Source organism: Muntiacus reevesi, chromosome 2, assembly GCF_963930625.1.
Source record: "Muntiacus reevesi chromosome 2, mMunRee1.1, whole genome shotgun sequence".
In the NCBI taxonomy this organism is placed as follows: Eukaryota; Metazoa; Chordata; class Mammalia; order Artiodactyla; family Cervidae; genus Muntiacus; species Muntiacus reevesi.
The window spans coordinates 6,577,090-6,598,297 of record NC_089250.1 but is presented as its reverse complement, the minus strand read 5'-3'; the positions used below and the strand labels follow the sequence as shown (position 1 = coordinate 6,598,297).

General features: G+C 41.1%; 1 protein-coding gene across 4 annotated transcripts in view; it reads left to right on the top strand.

The window, feature by feature from the left end:
* The window catches only part of TASP1 (taspase 1), a 251,874-nt gene that overhangs the window by 205,061 nt on the left and 25,605 nt on the right, over window positions 1–21,208 (top strand). For all 4 annotated transcript variants that reach the window (XR_010661275.1, XM_065919536.1, XM_065919537.1 and 1 more), the window contains one exon: window positions 11,374–11,447. Coding sequence is in view for 3 of the 4 variants with exons in the window: in XM_065919536.1 (XP_065775608.1) it covers window positions 11,374–11,447 (74 nt within the window). In the remaining variant the exon portion in view is untranslated. Of the gene's footprint in view, window positions 1–11,373; window positions 11,448–21,208 lie in introns of those variants that run through there.

Sequence of the window (21,208 nt, the reverse complement as noted above, 5' to 3'; positions counted from 1 at the left end):
AGCTTACCGTTGAAATAACTTTCTGTGTTATATAATAACTTTCTATGTATACTAAAATAAAGCAAAACCTGTGTCTCTTACTATTACTCCCATGCTCCTACTTTTAATTCTTCATTGAGGACACACACACTCACAGCCACTCCGTCCTCTTCCCTGAGAAGATCAATGGGAAATGGAAAGTAGCTTGACAGGGAAAGCCCAGCCTGATCTGGTGCTGGAGCAGCCTTCAGCGTCACCTCCTACTCCTCCTCCTCCTCCTCTGCTCGTCTCCACTGACCCAAGTTCTGGCAGCTCCAGACTGCTCTGTCTTCTTCCAGGGTCGTGTCTTTCCGCCATTAATTTTCACACGCTGCTGTACCCTGTGCTGGGAAGCTCGTTCTTTAAGGCCCAGCCCGGGGGACCTCCTGGAATCCTTTGGAAGCCCTCTCCCCCGGTGTTTGTCCCCTCTCCGTGTGCTTTTTGCAGAGTGTAATCTCCAGCCTTGTAGCCGTCACCGTGACATCCTGGACACTGTAGGAACGTCTGCCGCTCCTGCTGGGCCAGTGTTTCTTAATCTTTTTTTCTAAATTCAGTTGAGTGAACTCGATCACAGGTCTTTGAGCCCCAGTGATTCATGTGGAGGGTAGAGGGCTTGGAAATAGCTTAAAGAAGATTCCACTGCGTCTGAGACGCCTTCCAAGGCCCGAGAGTGGGCTCTTGACTAACACCTGAAATGAATCGTCTGAGGAGACAGGCGCTGAGGAAGCGAGAGATCTTACTGGGAAAGGACGCCCGGGTGGCGCGCAGGAGGGTAAGGGAGCCCAGGAGAGCCGCCCGGCCATGTGGCCCGCAGTCTCGGGTTTTGTGATAACTGAGTTCGTTTCCAGCTTGTCTTTGGCCAGTCACTCTGACCCAGGTCCTTCCTGGTGGCAGGTGCATCGCTCAACCGAGATGGACTCCAGCAAGGAGGGTTCTGGGAGATTGGCAGGACAAATGGACTGGCGTCTCTCTCCATCTTACCCTTCCCGAATTCTTCCGGTTGGTGGTCGCTTGTTAGTTTCATGTTCCTTACCAGTAAGATAACTCCTGCCTGTGGCGACTATTTTGCCTGGCCAGGATGGGAAGTTTAGGTCCGCCTTTCCCCCAGTGTGAGCATCACACCACCAGACTGAATTGTTTGAGGGCAAGGACTGTATCACATCCAGCTTTGTACCCACCCTACACTGTAGGCTCTGAGTAACTATTGGAGGAATACTTTAAGTGCCACGTGGAATTTCTTTACTGATTCTGTAGCAGAAATTTTTAAAGAAATTGACCACTCTTCCAGAAAAATGAAATCTCACATAAAATATCCTCACTTGCTCTTAAAAAACAAACAAGATGGGTCGGAAATGTTGGATAATGACGAGTGTCCAGGAACGAGGAGATTTGGAGACAGTTTAAATGACTCCCAGAAGGCAGCCTTTGCAAGCAGCCTTGTAAAAGGACAATTTGGATGTGAATGTGTTTGCAACACCCATCCCACCATCTCCAACCCCCCAGATCAGGAGATGCTGGCAAAACCCAGCCTACAAATCACTGCTTTAACGCAAAGCAAATGCTTGTCCCTGGAATGAAGCAGCTGAAAATAATTAATTTTCTTTCTACTTTTAGAGGGAAAAAACCCCAGTATATTTTTACCTGCTAATGTACAATTCCATGTGCTTTCCAGGCCTCTACAGAAGTACTTTATTGAGGCTGCTGTGTATAGTATAATATGGTTAATAATTGTGTAAACAAAGGCACAGCAAGCCTTCCAGTGGGAAATACTAGTTCTTTTCCATTTTAAGCTTATGAGTCAATACAGGTGATTAGAATATATGCAGATATATAGCGTGAACAACCAGCCACACTGTTTGGGTGCATTTTTCCCCTTGTGGCCTCCACTCTCCCTGCTTTTGGGAACCTGGCAGATCCTGTGGGGTTCAGGGGTCATACCTTAGAGAAGTTAATAGGAAGCAGCAGTGTGAGGAGCAGCGGGAAGCACACTCCTTACATCTGAGGAAAACCTTAAGCAATTCAGGATAGGAGGCAGAGGAGCTAGTAGGGGTGAAAAGGCTGCCTATTCAGCCAGCCGTCTTTCCACCAAGCCTGTCTTGTTGGAGTTCTTCTTCCTAAATAGATGGAAGGCCCACAGTTCAGTGTAAGGCAGGTCGTCTGATGAGCACATGTGATAATTGTTCCTTTCCCATCAGGTCACCTTTGCCTCACCCAGAGAGTAATAACTTAAGGTTCTCTGCTGTCCCAGAGTATGTTCATGGTGCAGATCATTAACTTTTGTACATATGATTTCTGCTTGACCAGCTACTTTTTCCCCTGGCTTTTCATCTTTATTGTGAAATGGTTTATGTATTTTAAAAGAAGAATGTAATAACTTTGTAAGTTATAAAGATTATAGTAAAATGAACACCTGTGGACCCACCGCCCAGCTTAAGAAGCTGCCCATTACCCTTATCTTTGAAGCCCCCGCACGGGCCTGTCTGAACTTTATATAAATGGTGCAGCAGGTGTTTTCTCCTCTGAGAATTTCTGAAGTTTCTTACCTGATTACTTGAAAGGGTAATGAGTTGCTTTACCATTTTAGACTTTGCTGTCTCAAATCAACTGTTCTTCAGTTGCCAATTAGAACTGAAATGTGGTATTCTCTCCCACTGCTTTCCAAAACAGGCCATGTTCTTTATTGAGTACTCTTCTTGTCACTGTTACGAAAACTTGCCATGACTTAAAAAATGTTAGATTGATGATTCCTGGAACATTAAAAAGATAAAAGGTCATTTTACTGTAAATTAAAATTCCAACTGCCTTTTGGTTTTACTGGTATTAAATTTTGGTGAGCACATATAAACACATGTACTTCAAAGGACCTTCGTTCTTGGGGCCCGGCAGAATAACTTATTTCCATTTCATGGCACATGCCACCATGAGCACTTGTGACCAGGCAGTCTGCCGGGCTCACACGATCATAAAAATAACCCTCAAAAAGAAGGCAAATTAGTTATTAGACCGGTAGTGGGGAAAGAAGTACTTATGGCTGGTTATCTGATGTTAATACCTTGTCTTAAAAATGTAACTAAAACTTTGTTCTGTAAGCAAGTCCAGTATCATGGTTGGAAACTTATTTCTTTCACACCTCCACAATGTTTTGGGATTATTTCATCTTCACTGTAGTCTTAAGAGATAGTCTGGCATTTTGGTTCTTATTTAAGGATCAGATGGAAAGGAGCAAATTAAATATCTTATTCCTAGATGCAAAGTGAATAAGGCAGACATGATATTTAAAAACTTTTCAGCAACTGAGTTGTGTTAACCTATGGAAGTTATGCTCCACAGTTTGTATTTTTCAGAACTGGTTTTCATTTTTTAAAGACAAATATGTTGGCCACCAATAGCTATCAATTGCTTTATCACAAAACTTTTCCACTGTTAAATATTGCTAATTTACTTTAAAAAATTGGAAATATTTATTTCCATCTGTCATTTTCTCCTCTGTTGTGAGTAGTGTGCTTCTAGCTATAATCTAAACATATAGTATCTTTCCTTTTGACCACGAAATTTTCCATCAGAAATAAAGAACACAAAGACTTAAAATTTTAGTGAATATATAATTCTTGTTACTTTGGTTCTCCTAAAACTCTCAGAAAAAAACATTTTGAAAGATTTTTATAGTCAGTTTTTATCCGCTCAGAGGGTAATAGAGATCACCTTAGCAGGAAATAAAGCCTAAAAAAATATTTGTTGAATGAATGAAATCATATCTCAGTATAACTTGTTTCACCAAGTGCTTTCCTTTTCAGCAGAGAACTTCCATATCCCAGCCATTGGCCCCTTAGTTCTGGTAGTTTCTAATACAATAAAATGATGAAACAGGAAGAGAATTAAATAATATCCTTCCGGGCTTGTTTTTCTCTTTGACCCGCATCCCTCCCTTCCTTTTTCAGTCAACATCTTTCTTCAGTCTTGAACAAATGGAGTGAGCCTTGAAAAGAGAGAGGAATTATTTTCTTGGCTTGGCATAGAGGGAGTTCTATAGAACTCCAGCCCCATAGTTCCCAAGACAGTTCAGTGGTGAAAGGTTTTCAAGGAAGCAAGCCAACTCAAGGCTACTTCATGGTCATCATGAGACATTCATTTTATGAATCTTAAGGATTCTGTGTCAGGACAGGAAAGCATCCTTGAGTGAATTCCCTACTGGGTTATAAATAACCTCACTACCAGGGGGGAAATCTATAGAGATAAGATGAGATTATTCTATTTACAGTTCCTCTTCCTTCCCATTTTAAAAACTGAACTTATCTTTATTCAATAAGGAGTAACTTAAACACTGTGCAAAATGTCCTAGGGTAAGCCGTTTGACCTAAGGTTAAGGAGCGGCAGCTGACTTGGCAACTGCCCAGCCCAAGACGGTTCTGATTTTAGAGTTCTGTTTCCTTTGCAAGAAAGTCTGGGATATGAAGCCAGGCAGAGGGGTTTAAATGGGTGTGGGAGCCAGTGCAGCTGGGGGTTGTTAACAACAATTGGAGAACAACTTAAAAAAAAAAGGTAGCTGAGGGCTTCTTTCTGGTCAGAAAAGAGAATCTGTTTGAATAGAAAAAACTTGCTCACAACCCTGGGAAGGAAACTTTGTTTTACTTAAACAGGATGACATGTGAATCATTTTGGAAGAGAAGGAGGTACCCTAGGGGGAGCATCACTTAAGGGGTGGTTTATATTCCTTGTATTAACCAGGGAAGGTGCTGACTTAACCATCACTAAAAGGCAAATCCTGCACTGGGGCTGAAAGCTGTCTCATGCAGTGGAGGGCCCTAAGCTGTAGCCCGGCTGCTCTTGGACCGCAGGTGAATTCGTGTGTTCCAGTGCATTCAGAGCAACTTTTCAGACAGTCTGGCCTCTGAGATTATGTACAAATTCATTCCATCTGTCCCCAGAAGGCCATTAACTCATCTTCCTTGAGGAGCACACGAGCAGGATGTCCCCACCTCATCCATTCTCCAGCACTGAGACAGTATCAGTAGTGTTGACCTTTTTTCACATTGTGCTGGTGTGCTGGGATGTGTTTGAAGTCATTTGGTGGAGAAGAATCCTACCGAATCCCCATGTCCATCTTTCATAGCTTAAACCCATTCAGGAAGGCAGCTTGGCTTTAGGTGTTCTTAGCGTTTTCTGATGAAGGTCTTTTCATCACCTAGGCATTTCCAGGAGTCTTCGGATGTGAAGAGCTGACTCACTGGACAAGACCCTGATGCTGGGAAAGATTGGGGGCAGGAGGAGAAGGGGGCGACAGAGGAGGAGATGGTTGGATGGCATCACTGACTCAATGGACATGAGTTTGAGCAAACTCCGGGAAATAGTGAAGGACAGGGAAGCCTAGCATGCTGCAGTTCCTGGAGTTGCAGAGTCAGACGTGGCTGAGTGACTGAACAACACCACCATCCCTTGGGCTTTGGCCTTCTAAAACACAAAAGCTTTTTTCAAATCAGTAGTTGAGGTGTAAAGCCACAGTAGCATGATCCTTACCAAGAGGCCAGAGGCTTCTTTAAATGGAAATCAGCTTGAGCTTGACCACACCAAAAATGCTGTTTCAGATAGCACATTCTCAGGCTCAGACGTGCCACTCCAGGCCACTCATTAATCCTGCACGTTGCTGTAGTTCCTGGTCCCCTACATGTAATAATTACACACGGAAAACACCTGGTACTTGGCTATAGCATATGCCCAATTAACTGTATTATTATTAGAATCATTTTTAATGCTGTTACCATAAAATTCAATTTTTTACTATAGAAGATGTTTTAGTCCCTAAATCCAGAAATAAGTTATAGACTTCTTGGTGTCACCGGTGGTAAGAAATGCAACTCCTTTACTGAGTAGGACTTACATCTTTGTTTTTCTATGTAAATGAGTTTGTTACAATACTGCTCGGGTCTTAGGTTTTGGTCTTCTGGCTGCAAGGCAAGTAGGATCTTATTTCCCTGGCCAGGGATCGAACCCGTACCCTCTGAACTGGAAGGCAGCATCTTAGCTGCTGGATGTGTGGTGAGAAGTAGGTTGCTCCCCGCCTCAGCTTCCTGAATCACCAGTTGCCTCTCTCATGATAACCACTGTTGCTGGTTCCTCTGATGTTCTTCCAGAGAGATCTCATGTATTTACAAACATGAGTCATCCATGGTGCCCTGTCATTTTCTTTCACAGAAATGAGCAATATCATCTTTTACCATCTTTCTTCACCTTGTCTTTTCTTTTAGATAAACTGTATATTTTGTAGAGTAGTGTTTTTTTCCAAACTGTAGCATGTCACATTAATGAGGTCTAATTTAGTGAGTCAAGAGGAGCAGAATCTTTTCACTGTAGCACATAGAATATAAAGAGCCCACGGAATAGAAAGAAACCACATACTCAGTGACAATGTAGGGGGCTTTTTTGTTTTGCTTTGGTTTTACTGTGGTTCCTGGCAAAACATTTGAAAAAACAATTAGTGTGGATGGTTCCATATCATCTCCATAGAGCTCTCTCTTTTTTAATTGCTGCATAGTATTCCATTGAATAGGGTACCATAGTTGTGCATATATGCTGCCACCAAAAGACCACCGTGCTGCTAATATTTCCAGTTTCTTCCTAATTAAAATTAGTTCAGTGAATATCTGTGTAAAGATGTTATTTTATACATACAAAGGCACATCTGTGCACTCAATACCTAAAAGTAGAATTGCTAGGTCACAGTGTATGTCATTTTGATGAAAGGAGTCTATCATTATTTGCAGATTCATATTTGTGAATCTTCTTGCTTGATGAAATTTACTTCTAAGTGAAAGACCAGTGCTCCCAGCACCCTCCCAGTCATTTGTGGACATGAGCAGAGTGGGGGAAAATTTGAGCCGGAAAAGTAGCAGAACTTATGGAGTCAGGAGATGACAACAAGTGAAAAGAGCACAAGGACCAGCATTGCTGTGAGGCTGAAAGCCAGCGAAACTTGGGGGCAGGTCATCCAGGGCCAAGAGAGTATTGAGCTTTTCTTGGCTGGTGTATTACTATGAAGAAATATTGCATAAAATTAATTATCTATAAGAAGTATATGTTACAGGGGCTTTGCTCGTAGCTCAGTCAGTAAAGAATGCGCCTGCAGTGCGGAAATCGGCCTGCAATGCAGGAGAGCCGGGTTTGATTCCTGGGTCTGGAGGATCCCCTGGAGAAGGAAATGGCAACCCACTCCAGGATTCTTGCCTGGAGAATCCCATGGACAGAGGAGCCTGGCGGGCTACCATCCTTGGTGTCCCAAGAGTCAGACATAACTTAGCGACTAAACCACCGTATGTTATGTAAGGTGTCTCTAAACAGAAAATACACATCAAATAAGGTTACTTCTTGAAAATGTTGTGAACAGAGGCTTGCAGGACCTTAACCTTGTATTTCCCTTGGGAGCAGTGGCTCAGTGTTTGCTAATTCAGTGTTCATGGCAAGCTTACAGACCATAACTACCACAAATTACAAGAATGTATTTCCAAACGGTCATACCCCCACCATTATTCTATGAGAGTGTTACCTCCCTTCTCTGAGCCCCAGTTCCCCATCCAGGCTTTGCTGAGTTCCGCCATGAAAAGCAATGCTTGGCAGATGAAAGACTGTCACTGTGAGTTCCTCTCCTGCCTCCCTGAGGTCCTCCAGCAAGAGATAATTTGTTAAATTATTATTAATAGTGTATTAAGTTTTTGAGTTAAGATATACACTAAAGTAAATAAGATTTCTTCTCAAAAGCATTTTATAATTTAAATAGATAATTCCCGCTGAGTGTCTGAAGCTATCCTGAACTAGTAACTGATGTGAATTGTTGTTATTAAAAAGAGTGTGTTAGGGACTTCTCTGGTGGCCCAGTGGTTGAGACTCCATGCTTCTCCTGCATGGGGCATAGATTCCATCCCTGGTTGGGTAACTCAGATTCCATATGCCACAAGGTCGGGCAAAAAAAAAAAAAGAAAGTGTCAGTAAATGCACCTCCTTTTTTTGTTTATTTGTGAAAAGAGTGAAGGAAGACTGAATTTCTAGATATTGAGTTACTTTAAGAACTCCTAGACTCTATATCTAGACGCTTTATTGATAACCTTTCAATAGAAAAATATTTAATGTCGTCAATTATTATACCCAGTTTATCCTGCTTTGTAAGTTTCAATTTTTGTGTTACATTTCCTTAAAGCAGGCTCTATTTTCAGAGAGAATAATGTAGTTTGAAATCATCAAAATTGTGCCTTAAAAAATAATGTGCTGTGTTTTTATCCTTTACTTTCATGATTAAATTGACTGTATGTCCATGTATTTTTTTCTTGGCTAATTCATGAGCAGTTACCACCTTAACATTTGGGGAATAAAGAGAGGTCACAGTGTTGGAAATACCTGAATTTTGTATTTAAATATAATTGCATTGGCACTACACTAGGGAAGTTTGGTAAGACTTAAATGCCTTTGCTCTATTAGGCAATTTAGAATATCCCAGACCTTGCTCTGGACGTCAGGCTTTTTGAAGTTCAAAGCAGATGTGTGAGGAAGGAAAAGCATCTGGTGGAGAGAGCTTGCTTCATTGCCTGACGCTGTTTTCTTGCACTTGTAGGCGAAGCGTCTGCAGAACAGGTTGGCAGGTTTGAGAACTAGTTAATGATGAAGGAGTGAGCCACTATCTGAGGAGCTCAGAGCTGCCTCTCATGCCTCTGCCTTCGGCAAAGCCTTCAGAGTCAGGAGCGCGGAGCCCGCAGTTGTGTCTCAGCCCACACACTGTCTTCAGACCTAATTAGCTCAGAGAGAGAAATGGATGGCTTAGGACCCGGAGGCTTGGTGTTGAGCGAGGCAGTTTTATTACCCGGGACTTGTGAAATTTTTGTAAAGTGCATCAAAGCTTTAAAAATGCCTTTAAAACAGCATAGAATTTTGAAAGTAAGAATTTTGAAAGTAAGTAGCTGAGGGTGACAGAGTTTTGTATCTCAGTGTCTTTCTTTCTATAACTTTTAGATATAATTTCACATTTATACAGACGTTTTGAGAATAGAACAGGAGACACCTGTGGTTTTGTAACCCACATTTGCTCTTTGTTTTCATTTCCCCCGTTTGTTTTTCCGTCTTTACTTCTCCCTTCCATCCCTCCCTCTTCCCTTTACACACACACACGCACATTTAAACTGTACTTTCTTTTCTGAATGACTTGAGAGCAAGGTGAAGAGATTGAGTCTTTACTCTTAATACTTCAGTGCATGTTTCTGAAGAACAACAAGGTTCTTCTAAGTAATCATAGTATCGTTATCAAAATCCCAGAGTTTAATATTGATACCACACTACTCTCTAATCCATAGTCCGTTTTCAAAGTCCATCACTTATCTCAGGAATGTCCCTTCAAACACCCCCCACCCCTATCCAGGCTCCATCCCAGAAGGACACATTGCCTTTAGTTGTCATATCGCCTTTGTCTTCTTTCTCTCTTTACTTTTGGACATGCGGCATAGCTCGTGGGATCTTTGTTCCCTGACCAGGATTGAACCTGGGCCCTTAGCAGTGAAAGCAGAGTCTTAACCCCTGGCCCACCAGGGAATTCCCTGGGATGCATTCGTCACCTTTATTTTATTTTATTTTTTTTTAATTTTTTTTATTTTTCAGTGGGTTTTGTCATACATTGATATGAATCAACCATAGAGTTACACGTATTCCCCATCCCGGTCCCCCATCCCACCTCCCTCTCTACCCGATTCCTCTGGGTCTTCCCAGTGCACCAGGCCCGAGCACTTGACTCATGCATCCCACCTGGGCTGGTGGTCTGTTTCACCACAGATAATATACATGCTGTTCTTTCGAAACATCCCACCCTCACCTTCTCCCACAGAGTTCAAAAGTCTGTTCTGTACTTCTGCGTCTCTTCTTCTGCCCTGCATATAGGGCCATCGTTACCATCTTTCTAAGTTCCGTATATATGTTTTAGTATACTGTAATGTTCTTTATCTTTCTGGCTTACTTCACTCTGTATAATGGGCTCCAGTTTCATCCATCTCATTAGAACTGATTCAAATGAATTCTTTTTAACGGCTGAGTAATATTCCATGGTGTATATGTACCACAGCTTCCTTATCCATTCATCTGCTGATGGGCATCTAGGTTGCTTCCATGTCCTGGCTATTATAAACAGTGCTGCGATGAACATTGGGACAGTTACTCAACTTTGTATTTTTTGACTTGGACATCTTTTGAAGAGTTCAGGCCAGTTTATTTATTAGTGTTCCTATATCAGATTTGTGTGGTGTTTCCCCCTGCGATTCTGAGTCTGTGTTTTTGGCAGGAACACTGCAGAAGTGGCGGTGAGTCTCAGGGTGTCTGATCCGGAGACACGTTGTGTTGATTTGCCCCTTACTGGATGATGTTAGCTTCCATCACTTGATTAAAGTGGGGTCCATTGGGTTTCTCCACAGTGAACTCACTTACCCTTTGCCCCTTTGTGTTTCATAAGAATTTTCTGGAGAGATTCCATTGAGACTGTGTAAAAAGCATACTCCTTTTCAAATTTTCCTAGTTTTTGAAAGTGTGATGCTTTTCTAACTCTGTTATTTCTTCTGTATTTATTAGTTGGCATTCAGCTGCAAGGAAGTGCTTTCTCTTTTCCCCCATTTTACTTATTCCTATTTGTTTGTATTAGTTAGACAGGCTGGGACCTGGGACTAGTATGGGCTCATTGATTTAAATTTTGTTCAGTGACGATAATTCTTTACTGTTACTATTTATTCTGATACTTAGATTGACACAGATATGGTCAGTGGGGGTCTCTTCAGGCTGATCCATGGGTCCTTTCTCAAGCCTTCATCATTCTTTGAGGACTTCCTTATCTTCTGGCACAAAAAGATGTTCCAGATTCGTTTAATATTTTCTCTGCCCAGGCCCTGGAATCAACATTTCTCCAAGGAACCCTGGTTCCTTTTCATAGAGAATGATATTTAAAAAACCTTGACGTAGGGAGTGTGTGTGTATGTGTGTTTTAAAGGAAACTACGTTATGGAATATTATGTTTACTAAATCATTGTATACTGTATGCATAAGTGTGTGTGTGTGTGCGTGCATGTGTGTGTGTTTAATGTTACAAGTTTCAAACAGAGGAGCATTTATTTTACATGTAATAATCATAAGTTTTGACAAGAAAGAAATACATTTTTCATTTCACAGTAAATGGCATTACACAGTTTTGAGTACTAAATCATCTTGACATTTATGAAGGAGCGAATGGAAAGTCGGGAGCCGAGTGTGTTGAATAAAGCTATCTTTAACTGTTCTATTAAAAAGCAGAGATTTATTTTCCATCTGTGATCTGAATGTGCCTATTTGTATTCCCTTCCCTGGCAGTGGAATTTCTGTGGAGCCACACGACTGAGAGCATGTGTGTTGGATACATGTCCGCCCAGGATGGGAAGGCTAAGGTAAGCGGGGAGAGCTGGGTGGGAGAGGGTAGGAGGGGGTGGGAGGGGAATGACCAGAAAGTCTGACAGACAGCCTGGGAACCTCTAACTGGCCAGGTGGACACAGGGAATTTTTTTTAGCTTCTCTTGGGTGGTAGCTCTGTGATCTTTATGAGAATCTGATAAAGAACAGCTACCAATCCCAAAGGAAAATAGCAGATCTTTTTTTGCTTTTGATGATGGAGCAGAGGAAATTAGGAAAAACCTTTTTTTCCCCACCTTGTTCTTCTTTGTCTGTTGTGAATAAGAAGAAACTGGGATTGGGGAAGAGAAGGTGGGTAATGGGTTGACGGGGCTGGGTGATTTTGCGGGGAGGATGGGAAGACCTAAAGGAAGCCGAGGCAAAGTTAGCCCAGCACCTGGACGCACCCTGCACGTGTGAGGGCAGAGGTGCCCACGTGTGTGCAAGGGCTGCCTGTCTCATGTGCCAGGTGGTCTGACATGGCATCCTCAGGACAGGGTCAAAGGTCTGCGCCCCGTGTGCTGCGCGCCCCGCCCCACACGCCCCGTTCCGCGCCCCACCGTCCCCCAGGGGTTACAGCATCGCAGGAATGCCCACGCGGCTCCTCTTGAGTTGCCTGGCCTCCCCGCCCTCACAGCAGGTGAGCCTGGGAGTCAGAAGCATCATTTGTGGATTTATACTATACCGGCCTCCTGTTCTTGTTCATAAAATTTTTTAGAAACAGCTGTGGCCTACAGTGTTTACTTGGTATTTAAGTACCTCAATTACAAAGCTGTGAAGCTGGGCAGCCTCTTTTCCAAAGGACATGATTTATTTTACACATTTCGATATGTAAGTAAGGAAACTTCTGGTGTAAACTGTTTGATATAGGTGGCATCCTTAACAAATTGAGGTGACGCATAAGAAAGAATAGTTTCTTGCTTCTTTGTCATGGAATACCCATCCAGGCAGGCCTCTGAATATTATCCAGCAAGCTGGCAGCATCACAGGGCTTTGTGAGGACAGCGTGTGTTTGTGAAAATATTACAGAGATCACCTCCACCTTCGTCTCCTCATACAGTATTTGGATTGTATCCATATATTTATTTCATATGAGTATGCAGGAAGATTGTTTTGTTCCATAGTACAAAGAGAATTGAAGTATAATGGCTCATTTAAAAAAGGTGATGAGTTTAGAGCAATGTTAAAATAATTTTCTGTGTTGATGGAAATGCTTTGTGTTTATACTGTGCTGTCCAATAAGATAGTCACTAGATACAGATGGCCTTGAGCACTTGAATGTGGCTGGTGTGCTTGAGGAACAGAATTTAAAATTTTATGTAAATAGCCATGTGTGACTAGTGGCTACCATATTGAACAGAATGGGTATAAAGAATGAGTGGAAACTAGCACAGCATTATAAAGCATTTCTCTTCCAATTAAAAATAAATTAAAAGAAAAAATAATGAGTGGAGAAGTGACTTTGAATATTTTCAAACATTCAAAAAGAAAACATTCTTTTCTTCCCAATGGCAAAAACATTATTATTTTATAATAAGCCTGGTAAGCCACACAAATCCTTAACTGGCTTGTAGCCAGTTAAGTTTCTCCTGCCCCTGACACGTAGAATCTGAGCTAAGATTGCTTCTTAACAACATCAAGAACAACAACAAGAATACCTGGAAGAGGTGGACTTCAGGACTGAAGCCTATCTGGTGGGGACAGTCATGTTATTAAGCCCTGTATGTGGACTGTTATCCCTGTTATCCTGTTATAAGGTCCCTGTTGTTCCTGCTGGTGGCCCCCTGAATACACCTTGAAACATGGGAGGAAGAAGCATGGAGAGTTGTGCCTCAAGCCCAGAGATATTTGGCTTCCCGTTGTATTGCATGACATCTGGTGGATGTGGTTTTCATAATGTTGGTAAATTCTGCAGCTGGTGGTATTGATGGGCCAACAGATAGGGCTGCTGCACTTGCCTCACTTGTAGGTCGTGTGTTTGGGCTTCCTTGCTGAGAGTTCATACCTCTCCCTTCCTTCCTCCCGTGGCTGCAGATGCTTCCCTGCAACCCCGGAGCAAAAAACAAACATAGAAAAAACCCCAAAACACTAAAGCTTTGGTTGTTGAATTCTAGTGATCAAAAAAAAAAGCAAAAAACAAGCAAAGAAAGAAACCAACAAAACCCAAAAATATCTCTTCTGTCATAAAGCCTAGAATTTTATTTTATTACAAGTATGACAAAATTATAGATGAGAGATTGAGCTCAAAAGAGAAAAGAGGAGCTATAGCAAAGTTTATATTCTTTTTAAGAGAGAAAGCCTTTGGCCTACCCACCCTGATTTCCTTATTTCTATGAAAGAATTTTTGAATTAGTGGCATACCCACTCAGCATGATGACAGTTTGTGAAACATGCTTTCTGTATGTTGCAAACTGTGGTGGCAAAATGAGAAAGGAGGTATCTTTAAAAACTAAAACAATAGTCATAATATTTTTTTTAATTTAAAAGCAACTTCTGAAAAAAAAAATTTTTTTTTTTTTAATTTACTCTGCCTTCCAAAAATTGCCTTCTTTCTGCTTTTTACCAAACTTAGAAACTAAAATCATTTGGCCATTCAAACATTTTATATAAGCTAACTATATTTAATCCAAATTAAGACCTTGACTTAAAATTCACCCAAAATGGTACTGTTTAGAAAAGGCTGGAAAATAACTAATACCATTATAACCCTAATCTATATGTAATTTGAACAAATAGGGGTAAGTTCTTTTTTTTTTTTTTTTTTTTTTTAAATATTATTTTATTAGTTGGAGGCCAATCACTTCACAACATTTCAGTGGGTTTTGTCATACATTGACACGAATCAGCCATGGAGTTACACGTATTCCCCATCCCGATCCCCCCTCCCACCTCCCTCTCCACCCGACTCCTCAGGGTCCTCCCAATGCACCAGGCCCGAGCACTTGACTCATGCATCCCACCTGGGCTGGTGGTCTGTTTCACCATAGATAATATACATGCTGTTCTTTCAAAATATCTCACCCTCACGTTCTCCCCCAGAGTTCAAAAGTCTGTTCTGTACTTCTGTAGGGTAAGTTCTTTTATAAGTTTCTTTTTCTAACAGAATGTTTTTGCAGTTACATACCTTAATTTAATTTCTAAATCCCTACTGTTGCATAAGTTAAAGAGATTTCTTTTTAATTTGAACCAAAATTAGGGCATTGATACCAGTTGAATTTAAAAATCAAATTGCCAGTATCCTACCCAAGATAGCAGACAGTTAATGAATGGTTTTTAATAAACACCCAGTGTACATAGACTACTGTAATAAAAACAGCTGTTAAAATTGGCATGGAACTTATTCGGGAATAATAAGTAAAACCTAGGTTTTTTTACGATGTAGAGGTCATTTTTTTTTTTTTAATAACATAGTGAAAATACTGTTATAAAAATTCATCCTTGAGGAGGAGCAAGCTATTTTATGGTCTTAAGGTGTTGCCCCAGGTCCTTATTAGCTTCAGGGGAAAATAATAACTATATAATGGAAAAGCCAGGCAACAACTTGACCACATGATCAGAATTAGTGTCACCGCGAGGGACAGATGGACATCATGTGCCTCTGGATGTGAGAACCCGAGACAGACCCAGCATCTCTCACAGTATCCCATCTGGAAGTGTACCACCTGAACCTAATCACAAGGAAACATTAGAGAAATCAAAAATGCAGATCATTCTCCAAAGAAATAAAAGGGGGTTATATTCTTCAAAAATGTCAATGTTGTAGAAGACAAAGGCTGAGGAAATGTTCCAGATTAAATAATACTAAAGGGCAGTGACAACTAGCATATGCGGTAACTGATCCTATGCTGGACCCTGTATGGTAGGAGGAAAACGCTAAAAATGTATTCTTAGGTTAGTGAACAAAAGGGGACATAGGCAGTAGAAGATGTTATCATTTTAAAATATGTTTGTACTGTAGTGTGTAGCAAAACCCTTAGGGAATATAAACTCAAGTATTTAGGGGTAAAGGGCCATAATTATACAATGTCTTCTCAGTGGTTCAGAAAATATTGTTATGGGGATGGATGGACAGACAGATGGGTGTGCGTTGCTCCGTTGCTCGGTTGTTTCCAACTCTTGAGTGATCCCGTTGACTGCAGCTCACTAGGCTCCTCTGTTCATGGGATTTTTTTCCAGGCAGGAATGCAGGTGTGGGTTGCCATTTCCTTCTCCAGGGTATCTTCCCCACCTAGGGGTCAAACCCACGTCTCTTGTATTAGCAGGTGGGTTCTTTACCACTATGCCACTTGGGAAGCCCTGGATAGACAGATAGCAGATCGAAAAGCAATGGAGTAAAATGTTAGCAACAGGTGAACCTACGTGAAGGAGGTGTGGGTGTTCCTTGAATTGTTCTGTATATTTTTGGAATTATTTTCAAATAAAAAATTTAAAAAAAAATCACCCTTGGATATTATGGCACATTTGATCAGTATTGCAGTTGAACAAGTATCGGAATGGGGGCTATGCTGGGCTGCCAGAGCCTGGGTCCACCTCCGCTTCTTGCAGGCTGTATGGCTCTGTGGTCACTCACTCTCTCTGGATTTCAGAGGCCTCGCGAGTAAAATGAGAGTAAGAAAACCTGACTCTGCCCTAAGTCCTTCCTGGGTCAGACTTGATAGGAACAAGGAAACAAAATCTTATCTGTCTGAATACAGATGAGTTAAGTCCTTCGTTTATTATGGATATTGTATATATTATGGCCCTTCATGCCTAGATACTTGTTTGCTATCTGCAAAATTCTAAATTCTACATTCCAGATTAATAAGATTATATGTTGCTATTCAGTTTTTGGTAGAATTTTTGCAACCCCAAAGGTAGTATCTACTATGGTTTGTTTTTATGAAGATAGTTTCTGGGTCTTTAAAAAAATCTCAGTAAATGTCTGTATAGAAGTGATAGCACAGATAGATTTCTGAGAGTTTTTACTAGGCTTAACTTGCCTCTCAAGGAAAGGTATGGAGGAAGACTTAAATATAAACGTGAGGTAATCAAGAGGGGGTGCTTCTAGGTGGCTCAGTGGTAAAAATCCACCTGCCAGTGCAGGAGACACAGGTTCGATCCCTGAGTCGGGAAGACCCCCTGGAGAAGGAAATGGCAAACTACTCCAGTATTCTCGCCTGGGAAATCCCATGAACAGAGAGGCCTGGTGGGCTACAGTCCATAGGGTTGCAAAAGTCAGACATGACTTAATGACTAAACAACAACACAAGAGAGAGTTACCAAGAGAAGTGAGAAAAAGACTTCCACTTCCAGTTAGGATGAAGAAAGTCAGAGGACACTGCTGCTCCTATGCTCAATAATGAGAGTGAGCTGGACACACGATAAAGTCATGGGTTTTAAAAATTATCCAAAGAGCTGAGTATAGTAGAAAAATTTAAATGAACTAAACTTCAGAAAGAGATAAGACTTTCCTAGGCGAGAGAAAAGCTCTGACTGCTTCATTCCTGGCAGAGCAATAGGAGGAGGGTTTTTAAAAGATGTCAGCAAGGCCATGTACAAAGAGGCAGTGTGATATAATAAGAGAACAGGCTTCAGAATTAGCCAGAGGTGAATTTCACTCCTGAGGCTCCTGCTTTATAACCTGGGACAGATTACAATGCTAAGCCTTGGTTTCCTTATCTTTAAAATGGGACTATTACTGATGCTTTCATAGTATTCTGAATATTAATTGAAAATGCAACCACAGGGCATGTAATAGAACTGTTTATACATATGTTGTGATGGGTAATGTGGTGCTGGTGGTGGGAGGACCAGGTGATGACCAAAGTGGTGAGAATCTCTCAGGGCTGGCGCCCTGCAGCTCCGCAGCCTCGTTTATACTAACTGTGCTTCCAAAGGTACCATGCACATCTCCTACCACAAGACTGATACCTCCTAGGTTTTCACACTGATCCCCTGGTGGAGATGGTCAGGCTTATTCCTTTTTGACAAAACGTAATTCTATTGTAAACCAACTGACAAGTGAATTCAGAGATTCCAGAAGAGAAAAAAGAAAATTGTTTGAAGCTACAAGAATAGACACATACGTACACACACACCCAACCTTGCAATTCAGGCCAGTATGATGGTAATGGGCCCTTTTACAAAGCTTTCTGACTGGACGTCTACCAACTTGACAGCCTTACAAACTGAGGTTTTGAAATGAAACCTAAGCTGCCTGCAGCATTCCAGTTAAGCTCACCTAACTGAATAATTTTAACTTTAAAAGTAAGAGAGAAGAATATTCTTTACTGGCTACTGTTGAGTGTATCTTGGGCGAATGCAGGCAACCTTCTCAGATTCCCCTGAGCTCTGGACAGTGGAACATCTTTAGGTGGGTTGACCCTGAGTTCTCAAAAGGGACTTCAGTTCCATGGTAGTGGCCAGTGACATTCAACCACTGGGTGGATTTATTGGACCATATTTTAGATTTATGAAGAACCACTTAGATACAAGTTGGCCTTGGTCTAAGCCAAATATTAACTGCTTTTGATAGTCTAGTCCCCATATTACTCAACAGTTGAAGGAGTCTGATCCCTGGCAGGAAGCCATCTGCCCTGGGATGGTGTTAGGCGCCGCCAGCAAGCTCTGTACTAGGAAACATCCCAGACAGCTACATTTGGCAAGTGCACTTATGGAGCAGAAGGAAAAGTGGCTAATCAGTGATTTTACTTGTACCTTCTAAGCTTGCCCAGAATTTCAAATATAGAAAGTTGTATTTCTTTTCCATGCTCTTAGGATTGCCAGGAGGATCCCATTGGGTCTATTTAGAAAGTCCTTTAAACAAACAGGAGAAGACTGTAGAAGGTTGAATATGTGAAAAACAAACTTTAAGACAGTTTGCTCAGTCTCAAGTTTGCTTCGCAGAGTTGTTGTTAGCTTTATTTTTTTTCCCTAATTAGCCTTATGCCATCAGTTTCTTCCAAATGATTCATTTGACAAAGCTCCAAAGCAATAAATAGAATAAACACAAAGAGGGAATTCACCATGTTGGCAAGAGCATAAATCTGCTCAGAGTTATTAACCGTATTTATCCAAATAAATCTCATTTTAATCGTGGTGTAGGGTTGGATCTCTGCAAAGATAAATATGTCTATTGCTTGGACTTGTAGACACTCCATGTTAGTTGCAAGTGGTGAGTAAACCTTTTTTGTTTTTTATTATAGCAGCATGGAAAATAATGAAAACATTAATTTCCCTGCCTCTATGCACATGCACAGTCACCAGTTTACATAGTTCACATCAGGTGTGAACACAACACTGGATCGTCACCTTGTTACCCTCTAGTTCCCAACATTTTGGGTAGATGTGTACCTTCCCAGAGCAGACATGTGCCTGCTGTTTGCCCACAGGACAACACATAACTAAAATAGGCATTCGCTATAATTGTTGGCCTTACTACTCACAGCAAGTGAGAAACGATTACAGGATGGTCTCTTCTTTCTCTTGGTTCAAAAGCAGTGGACAAATGATGAAAGAAATCCTTTCCTGTTTTTTTTCAATCCTAAAACAAAAAAGATCATAATCTTGGTCATGCCATTCTTATTTCATGTTACCTTCCTAACTTAAAGCGTGGCGTTGGTTTCTTTGGTTGTAAATATTCAGTGTCACCCGTTGGTTTTATGTTGTAAGAACTCTTATTATTAAGAAGGTGAGTCGTGAGAGGAACTGAATTTACAGGCATGCAGTGTACTCAGAGGTTCTAATGGCCCTGCAGGACCCTGCATACCTGGGCATTCATTCCATAGAGATGTCTTCTACGAGTGGCTCCACATTGAAGTTGAGGGTGAAACTTTGAGGCCAGATGGCTGTTTGGATATACTTTTTATCCTCACTGTCCCTCCTTTCCCGTAACCTGCAGATTTGAGCTCAAGAGCTAGCTTCAGCAACACATCGCTTTTTTTAAAAAGTTGAAAATATTACCTAAAATTTTTTGAACTTATACAAAATAGAAATTTTGTATAAAAATTTTATACAAGATTTAAATGTTTTAAGTTTTGTGTGAAAGTACAGTTTTCTTCCTCCTGACTCGTTTTCTCGTAAGAGTACGTTTAGCCACGCTGGGACCCACTCCCTACATAGCCATGATTAGCTGGTCCCAAGTGGTGGCCACCCTGTTTGGTGGGGCCTGGACATTCCACTTTGCCAGTCCTATGCCTGGCCTGCTTCACTCACAGACATCGGAAACTGACCTGTGTTGTCGATTTTGAACCCTAAGTAAAGTCTAACTGCTAAAATACATTTTTATTTTAGTACCATTCATTCAAATAATATCGTTTCTGTCTTTTTTAAAGACTTCAACTTGGAGTGTCCATTCTATCTAATCCTAAGGATTAAAATTCTTCTCTGCTGATTATTATGTATAGTTTTTTATGTCTTATAAGTAAAGCAGTGCTGTAAATTGGTGAAATTTTAACATTTTAGTAATAACTAATTGAGACATTTGGATATGGTTGAGCTACTCTTTCTATTTACATTCCTTTCAAATACTTCTGTGATACATATGGTGATTTACTTTTATGCTCTTGAGCTGTCATCACTGTGCTGTACATGTTTGGACTGTCCTGTCTGCTGCAGTGTTGAAGAGATGAAAAGAAATGTAGAATGAGGGTTGTATTAACACTTTGTTATTAGGAGATGCTCAAAGTACTTGGAAACAGCTTTTTCTTCACTTGAAAATTAATTATATTTTAAATGTGCTTCCTATAAAGGATGAAAAGCCCAATAATCCCCTGACTTCTTCCATTGATAGGTCTTGTATATATTATGGTAAAATTCTGAACAGTTAGAACCTGCCAACAGTTAGAACCTGCTCCGTTAAAAATGGTGGAAGATCTTGGCAAAGCAAGCTCTTACTAGGCCGTTAGTAATAAGCCCCAGTAGCCCCTGAATAAAACAGGCTTCCAACCCAAATTCCTATAAACTTGCAAAGCCAGTTCAGACAGGAAGGACCTGGTCTTTAATGTGATAACCTCTTAGGTACAAGTTCCTGAATCTTGCAATTTATGTTTTTGTTCAGTAGGCCATACATAATTGGGGCAGAAAAGAAATAAATACAATCTATAAGGTTTTCACCATCAAAGATGACAAAAATTCATTTCTTCTTAACCTCAGTTGACCAGTAGTAGAGCTAATCTGGGATTTATTACCCTATTTAATAATGATTAACTGGGAAGGAAGCCTTGATTCTTTGGCTTTGAGATTTTAGCTATTAAAAAAAAAACTCAGTTTACTTAGGAGTAGAATTTTGATGAAACATAGCAGCTCAGTTTTTAAAATGAAATATTTATTAAACAAATATTGTTGAGTGCCCATTATATTCAGGTATTTTCCTGGAAACATAGTAGTAAACAAAAAAGCCAAGCATCCTTGTACTCCTGGACTTACACACTAGTGGGGAAAATATTCAACAAGATAAATAAGACACAGACTATGTTTGTGGCAAGTGTTAGAAAGACATGTCAAGCTGGGAGGCTTTTAAGAAGTATGAGATCTCCAACGTGATGCGGGTCTCATTGAGAAAGTGACAGTTGAATATAGTTGGGAGGCTTATGGGAGGCAGGCAAGGACATCCCAGGTGTGAAGAGCAGCAGGAGCAGACGCCTCCAGGCAGGAGAGAGCGTCCCCTGTGATGGAGGCGCAGTGGCAAACTCGGTCTCAGTGGGTTGCCATGAAAAGTGGGGGACTAGACCTTGTGGGTTGTTATCGGTCATAGGATTTGGGCTCTTCCCCTGAGGTGGGA